The sequence below is a fragment of the Neovison vison genome, chromosome 11 (genome assembly GCF_020171115.1).
Source record: "Neovison vison isolate M4711 chromosome 11, ASM_NN_V1, whole genome shotgun sequence".
In the NCBI taxonomy this organism is placed as follows: Eukaryota; Metazoa; Chordata; class Mammalia; order Carnivora; family Mustelidae; genus Neogale; species Neogale vison.
This window is the reverse complement of record NC_058101.1, coordinates 4,345,141-4,353,247: the sequence shown is the minus strand read 5'-3', so window position 1 is coordinate 4,353,247 and position 8,107 is coordinate 4,345,141. Positions and strand designations below refer to the sequence as shown.

At 51.0% G+C, this 8,107-nt stretch overlaps 1 protein-coding gene across 1 annotated transcript in view; it reads left to right on the top strand.

Moving 5' to 3' along the window:
- Nucleotides 1-3,885: 3,885 nt before the first annotated feature.
- The window catches only part of BMP2K (BMP2 inducible kinase), a 121,476-nt gene continuing 117,254 nt past the window's right edge, over nt 3,886-8,107 (top strand). The window contains 1 exon segment of the mRNA XM_044225690.1: nt 3,886-4,119. Within this exon segment, the coding sequence (XP_044081625.1) occupies nt 3,951-4,119 (169 nt within the window). The 5' untranslated portion in view covers nt 3,886-3,950.

Below are 8,107 nucleotides of genomic sequence, written 5' to 3'. Positions count from 1 at the left end.
ACCACTTGCAGTCTTTTCGAAAAGCATGGTGTCTGAAGGGAGTGGGTATCAGAGGGACAGAGGAATCATGAGAGACTATGAACTCCAGGAAACCAACTGAGGGTTTTAGAGGGGAGGCAGGTGGGGGGGGATGACTTAGCCTGGTGATGGGTTTTTATTAAGGAGGGCACAGATTGCATGGAGCACTGGGTGTTATACACAAACAATGAATCTTGGTACACTACATCAAACACTAATGATGTACTGTATGGTGACTCACAGAGCATAAAAAAATAAAGTGGAAAGAAAAAAAATAAAAAGCAGGGTCAAGCTGTAGGCAAAATTCTATCATAAATGAATTTCATGTCAAATAAGTAATTTTTTCGCTATTTAGAATATTTGTGAACAGCCTGGTGTTTTAAACTACATTGTCAGATTTATTTTTCTTAGATGTATATAAATTTTGACAAGCTATAGTGATAATGTCGGGTAGTTTTAGGAGAAGATAAAATATTGGTGACATTAAAGAACACTTTTTAAGATGATGGAGACAGGTATGTATTCTTCTAATGGACTTTGGGACTTTTACTTTTTTGGAAAGCAAGATATGGGCATTTAACTAGGTATAAAGTAATACTGTTAGGGAAGGAGAATAATTACTCCTAACAGTAAAGCATGAGGAGTCTAAAAATGATAGAAGGTATCTTATTAAAGGAAAACATTGACTTGTGAGGAAAAAAATGATTAATCAAGCACTGGAAGAGATGCTTTATGAAGCCAGTAATGGCACTGGAACAAGCCTTTTGGGATACACATATTTTGTTTGATCCATGCCAGTTTTTCCCACTCCACACATCTTTGAGAGCCACTTAATGTAAAGTAAATGAGGGTCAAAGTAACAAAAAGGGTTAGAGCCTTCCACTAGAAGACAAAAATACAATAATCCCGCCCCCCGCCATTGTCAAAATCCTTCCTGTTTAAGGATTTGGAATCCTTTGCTTGACTATAGCAACCTGTTGACTTTATCAGAATATTGTAACATGAAACCATACAAACTGAAGCAATCTACTCAAGAAAAAAAGTCTTCAGAGGGAGACAAACCCTAAGAGACTCTTAATCATAAGAAACAAACAGAGGGTTGCTGGAGGGGTGGTGGGTGTGGGAGATGGGGTAACTGGGTGATGGGCATTAAGGAGTGCACCTGATGTACTGAGCACTGGGTGTTACAGAAGCCTGATGAATCACTGACCTCTACCTCTGAAACTAACAATATACTATATGCTAATTGGATTTAAACGCAAAATTAAAAAAGAAGTCTTCATTATATGGCTAGTCTCCAACTATTTTTATAGCAGTATGGCTATAAACATTTGAAATATTGAAATACTTATGTATGAAATATTGAGGCAATTTTAATCTTTTTATTATTCTGTATCTGTGTACTTACTATAAGTTACATCAGTGACAGTATTTTAGAGGGTCAGGATCTACCTTATTCATACATTTTTTTTCTAGAGGTTTTATTTTCCAGTAGGAAGCCCAATTGGTGTTCATCTGTAACCATGGTTTAGGGATGAGTACAAAACTAAGAGACCAGAATTCTTAGTAGAGGTTTTCGTATATATTAGTATCTCAGTTTCTGCCTACACATTGGTTTAAGGGTACTCATCCTTAATTCACAAAGCTGTCGGGAGATACACTGTGACAGTTAATTTCAACATCTTTTGGTGGTAAAAGTGTAAAATGTTTGGCTTTCTTGCTATTAGTAACACGATGTTTTCGCTTTCTCAGTAACATGTTAGTAGATGCCATAGAATATTGTGGAGTTAACATTCTGTCAAGACGAGAGAAAATTTAAATTTTATTACATTTTTGGTGAAAAATTAAAGAACACATTGCCAGTATTAGGAGGGGAGTTATGCCTTAAACTAATTATTAACTTCCATATTAGTAGTCAAGTTATAGGCGCTTCTTTGCCATAGCAGTCGGGGTAAATTTGTTCCCTGACCGACGATGGAGACTACTTAGTCCTCTTGCATCGTGATTAAGTGTCGGTGCACCAGGCCCACACTGTATGGGAGGCTGATACCAGTTTTGAATTGTATGGAATGACTCAATTTCCCTATTACTCTGCTTGAAAACTAGAACTCAAATGTTGTAGGAAGGAGGCTCTGCAGCGACTGTCCACAGTCAGGAAAATGGTCAGCTTATTCCTAAATGGAAATCCCTGTCGCAGCTCATCAGTCACGGACATACCCTGACTTCCAGGGCCGGTTACAGGCCCGGTCTCCGCACGAAGGCTTCCAGCCGAGTGGGTCACGCAGGGAACCCGCCTAAACCCGAGCCCTGTTCTGGCGCTGGGAGAAACAGCTTCTCTCCACATAGCGGAGGGGAGGAAGTGTTGACTACTGAGCTCCGAGCCCTCTGCCTCCGGACGTCGGCCTGTAGGACGGACGGCAGCCCGGGGACGCATGTGGTCTGCGTTGGGACAGGGTAGGAAATGCGGTCTTGGGGAGCAACGTCAGGGTCTGGCTTCTCCGCCGGCCACAGCGGGCCTGTGCTCCTCGGCCGGGGTCCCGGAGGGGGAGCGGGGGGAAGCTGAGAACCGGGCGCCGCCTTCCCGGCCTCCGGCACCCCCGGTCTGCGCACCCCGGCTGCCCTCGCCGGCCTCCCGCCGCAGGCACCGAGACGCCCGCAGCTCACGAGGTGGCAACGAGCCGCCGCCGCCTCCTTCTAAGGCGGGCGAGTCCCCCGTTCCAAGGGCGGCGGGAGAATCCAGGCGCCGCTCTGGCCGTCGGCCGGTTCGCAGCGTCCTTCCTCAGCGCGGTCTGGCGCGGAGCGGGGCGTCAGGACGGCCCCGGCGCGACCTCGGCCGGACCCTCGGGCTCCCCGGCGCGCACACGCACCTGCTCCGGGCGTCCGGCCGCCGCCGCGCGGCTCTCGGGCTTCGGAAAACGGCGCCTCCGCGGTTCCCGCGCCGCAGACGCGCTTCCCAGCACCGGCGCCCGCCGCTTCCGAAGTTGGGTTACGGGAACCCGCTGCGGCCCCGCGGCTCCCGCCTCCCACGCGCGGGGCGGCGAGCGGAAGCCCCTCCGGGACGCTCCGGGACACGAACGGGCGAGAAGCCGCTGGCGGGGAAGCGGCCGGCGGCGGGTTTACGCGTCCGGAGGGTCGCGGCAGCGCCTCGCCCAGACGCCGGACCCGGACCCGGACGCACGGGAGCCTCCCCGCCCACCTCGACGCGGGGCCCCGCAAGCCCGACCCGAACGCTCGCCGCCGGGACCCCGGACGCGGGACCCCAACCTCGCCTCCGACCCCAGCCCCCACCGCCGCTCCCACCGCCGCTCCCCGCCCCCACGCCCTCCACGTGACAAGAGCCGGAACCGTCACTTCCGGCGGCGCCGATCGCGCGCCTGCGCGGCCGCCGGGCCTCAAAGCGGTTGGCAGCGGCGCCGCACCGCCAACGGCCGCGAGTGGCGGGCGGCGTCGGTCCGGCTGCGGCGGCGCCGCGGGCTGCGGTCTGGGGGCGCGCGGCCGGAGAGGTCCAGCGCACTCCCCGCAGACCCGGCCGCCTCGCCCCTTCCTCGTCTCCCTCCCCGGCGCTGCCCCCTCCCCGGCTCGCGCTCCCGACGCGTCGAGGGGCGGCTCGGGCGCCCGGGGCGCTCGCGGAGGCGGCGGCGTCGCCCCCGCGCCCGGCCCCGCCCCCTCGCGCCCCGCCCCGGCCCCGGCCCCGCCCTCTCCGCCGCGCTCTGCGGGAGCCGGGCAGCTGCAGCGGAGCCGCGGAGCGGGCGGCGGGGCCGGGGCGGTGCGCTCGCGCGCGGGATGTGAGGCCGCCGGGCCGCAGCGCGCACGGACGCTCGCACGGGCGAGGGCGGCGACCCCTCGCGGACGGCCGGCCGCGCGCCGGGCCGCGGACCCGCTCTCGCGCTCGCCCTCGCGCGCCCCGCGCCCCCCAGCGCGCCGGCGGGACCATGAAGAAGTTCTCGCGGATGCCCAAGTCGGAGGGCGGCGGCGGCGGCGCGGCGGGGAGCTCGGCCGGCGGGCCCGGGGCCGGCTCCGGCGGCGGCGGCTCGTCCGTGGGGGTCCGCGTGTTCGCCGTCGGCCGCTACCAGGTCACCCTGGAGGAGTCGCTGGCCGAAGGTAGGGGCGCGGGGGCTCGGCCGCAGGTGAGGGGGGCCGGGGTGTGGCGGCGGCTGGCGGCGTCCGCCCGGCCCGGGGCTCGTCCGCTCGGCGCGCTCTCCCCGCTCCTGTCCCCGGGCCGCGGGGGCCGTGACGAGCGCTCGGGCCGGGTCGGCGCGGGCCGCGCTCTCCCGGCCGGGCTCCGGTCCCGCGAGGCGAGGGGGTGAGCGGAAGACGCCCTCGCGGGCGGTGCGGGGCGCGACGGGGCCGGCGACTCGCCGAGGGGCCGGTCGTGCGGCTCGAGTCTCTGCCCCGCCCGCGGTGGCTCTTCGGCCTCCGCCCCGGTCTCCGCCCGCGCTGCGGGGTGAGGGCCCTGCGGACCCCGAGGTCGAGCCGCGGTCGCGCTGCTGGGTCCCCGGGGAAGCCGGCGCCGCTCTGCGGGCTCGTGTGCGGCCGGCGCTGTCCCCGGGGTGGGTCGGCGGGAGCTCGGAGCAGCGCGTGGGCTCGGAGTCCGCTCGTCCCGTCCGGAACCGGCGTCGGACCAGGTGCTGTTCGTGCCCGCGGGGCGTCTCTGGCACTGGAGACGGGGTCGGGAGGGCGCGCTGACTCCGGCCCGCCCGGCTGCGCGTCCCGCCCTCGTCACCCGTCCCGGGCTCCGGCGGCGGATCGGGGCTCGGGCGGCGGAGCTCGCGCCCGGGGAAGCGCCGCCGCGCTCCGGTGTTGTTTCCCGTGCGAGCGGCGCGCGCGGAGGCTTCCTCGGAGCTTGGAGGTTTGCACGCAGAATCGTACCCGGTGAGGACTTGTAAGGTTGCGCAGGAGACAGTCGACGGGCGGTCCTTTACGTTCCAGGTTGAGAGAAAAGTTGGAGGGAGCGGTTCTGGCTCTGAAAGTCGGACGCTGGTGTGGTTTGGACGCAGCAGACGGAGATTCCACTTAGGCTTTCTGAAATGCCATAAACAATAATGCATTAGTGCAAAAAAAATCTGAAGGTTTTGTCTATAAAATATTTAAACAGAAAGAAATGCTGACTTATTCGGGGATGGCTGTCGTGGTTTTACAAGCCACTGCCTCTAGTGATGAGCCTAGGCAAACCTTGGAGAGGGGGGGGAAGGAGCGTTAGCTTTTCAGAGGAATGAATATATATGGTCATTGGTTTTGATAGATTTACTGCGCTGTAAAATTTCCTAGTTCTTTGTTATACCTGGATGTCAAATGTTGGTTTAGATCGAGTTGTGGCTTTTAAGAAGACATGGCTGTTAAGTTAATGCTGCACTTACTACTTCTTTGAATTGTAGTGACTAATGGAAGTGTGGCTTGAGTAGTATTACAGTCACTTCATTTCACAAAATCCCAGATGGGTTTTTTTATAAAGTGGAAAGAAAACATTGACATTTCATCAAACTAGATTTTGGATTTGTGGCTTCTATCACTGCCCTACGCATATCCTATCATTACCCTAAGCAAGTCATTTTCAGGAAAAGTTAAGTAATTTTGGAAAATGAAAATAAGAATTTCAAAGGGAGTGATTATTCAGCCACAAAACATTAAAAAGCAGTTAAGGACTAATGTCACTGTTAGAGTGTTCTACTAGCTTCTGCTATAAATTTTGCCGTTTTTCTTGGGAAACTCCATAACCAAGTGCTAGGACGAAGCAGGAGCTGAAGAAGCTGTTTTGGAAGGTGGGACTTCCCTTCCCGACACTCCAGCTCTTGGATTAGACTTTTATTTCGTAGTCTTTGGATGGGAGGGGAGACTTTCTTCCCTTGTGTATTTCTTTTCTCTTTACACGTATAACTGAAATTACCCGTATTCAGTTTACTTTTTTATCCTGACAGTTTCTTCTTACTTCAAATGCTTTAATATCCTCTCTTTTCCAAATAATTTAGACAATTTAGACAGGATGTTTAAACGCAAAGTCTGGTTCATACTCAAGAATGATCGTTCAATAATTGACAGATACATGTGCTGAATTACAAGGTTAGTGCAAGTGGTGTGGAAAGGCATTAGAGTTTAGAGTACCTGAGTTGGGCAGAGGTATACCATTTAGTGGGGCAAGGAATAGAAACAAAGACAGACCAAAAAATGAAAAAATGAACTTGGTAGGTTCCTTTTTTTTTTTTTTTTTTTTTGCTTTGGGTCCTTGTTGTTTAAACAGGGCCAATACTGTAGATGCTGTGCCCTGCCCTGAGGTGTTTTTGCCATGCTACTGAAAACGTAGGCATCTTGTTCAGAAGGACCTCTGTAGTGTCTTTGAGTCTTCAGTAAATCTGCTATTCTTTTTCTCTGTCTCATATTCTCTCTCCTCTTTCTAAGTGTAGTTGTATTTACATACTTGCCTCTCATTGTTCAGAGTAGTTGTGTTTTATAAAGTCACAGGGCAGTGAGTAAGTACTGAACCATTGCCCTTTAGAAATACAGGTGTGAGGTCCTGCAAGCCCCTGTTGACAACATTTTTGTCCACCAGTCAGTATATAACCTTGTTTTATGTGGGTTTCTGTTTAAAGATCTTTTTAAACATATATTGTTGACTCATTAAAACTGAACTTATGGCTTACAGCGCTGTAACTCATTTCTAAATAAAGCTTATCTAAGACACATTATTTTCTCTGTGAGGAACATTGCAGCCTCCTTGAGCCTAGGAATACTAGATGACACTTTGGCACTATGCTTGGGCCATTTTAAAAAATGAAATCAATAAAAAGCACAAAAATGAGAAAAACATGGCAGTAAACAGATTTCAAAAAGGGCCTTGTTTATAAACAAGGCAGAAAGGTATCTTGTTGTGTCCAGCCAGCCTTCTCAAAATTTTCAGCACTATGCTTATGTCTGCAAATGATCTTGAAAATGCCATTGTATTGATTTTCGGGAATACAGATAAATTTTAGTGACTACGTGAATTTACAAATACGGAGTCCCCAAATAGTGGCAATCTCCTGTGTATGTATGTATATATGTATGTATACATACACATGTATAATATTTCTGAGTATAGATATTAGGTCACATGTATACATGTAAGTACATATTTATATATTATATATTTATTTAAAGAAATAAGCAGATTCTCGGATATATACTTATGTTGTATGTTTAAACTGTTGGGAGTAGTTTCTTCTCTGAAATATGTACTTTGTATCATTGTCTCTAGTTAAGTATGTGTATGTTTGAAATGCTTATTACACCTTATACCTTTTTAATTCCTGCTCAAAGTTTAGAGAACTAATACCGTGGAACACTTTCATGTTTTTTTCAAAAACACTTTTAGTTTCAAGAGTGCATGCTAACTAAATCGAATTTGGGCCTATAGGAATCTGATAGAGCCATATGTAAATTTAAGCTTGAAACAGAGTCAGAGTGTCAAGCACATGTATTTCAGTGTACTCTTTAATTTCTAACAAAACATAGGACTGGCTTTTTGGTCACATGCTAGTCAGAGCATTTAATGTTGATTGATAAGGTTCTCCATGTGTTTGGTTCTGTGTTGTTCTAAATGTGTTTGGTACAAAGGGCTTAAATAAATGTGGAACCAGGGGCCTGGGACACTATCATAATTCGTTGAGGTCATCTAATTATGAGGTTCTCGGGTCTGGATAGGAATGGTATTTTGCATACAGTTTCACGGGTAAGTATGAGACTTTCTGTCACAGGCATGGGGGTTGTTGGTGCTGTCAGTGCAGGTAACAGGGAGACCAGGAATTGCTAGAGAGTTCTGTGGAAGGAGCTCAGTAGCTCTCCTGAGGTCAACTGCTTAGATTAGGGTCAGTTAATATAGGCTAAGTGTTAGCCACTTCTTCCTGTTAATTTTACAGGAAGGTAGTAAAAGACATTTGATTTTGCCATATAAATCAATCTGAAAATGAGGGATTTAAGCATGATATTTCATTAGCAGAAATTATCTTGGCTACCCAGTAACTTGTAAGTTAGTTTCTGAGAGAGGACAGAGAGAGCAGAAGGGGAGGATTTAACAAAAATAATGACAACTGTTACTACTCCATAACTATTTATTAAA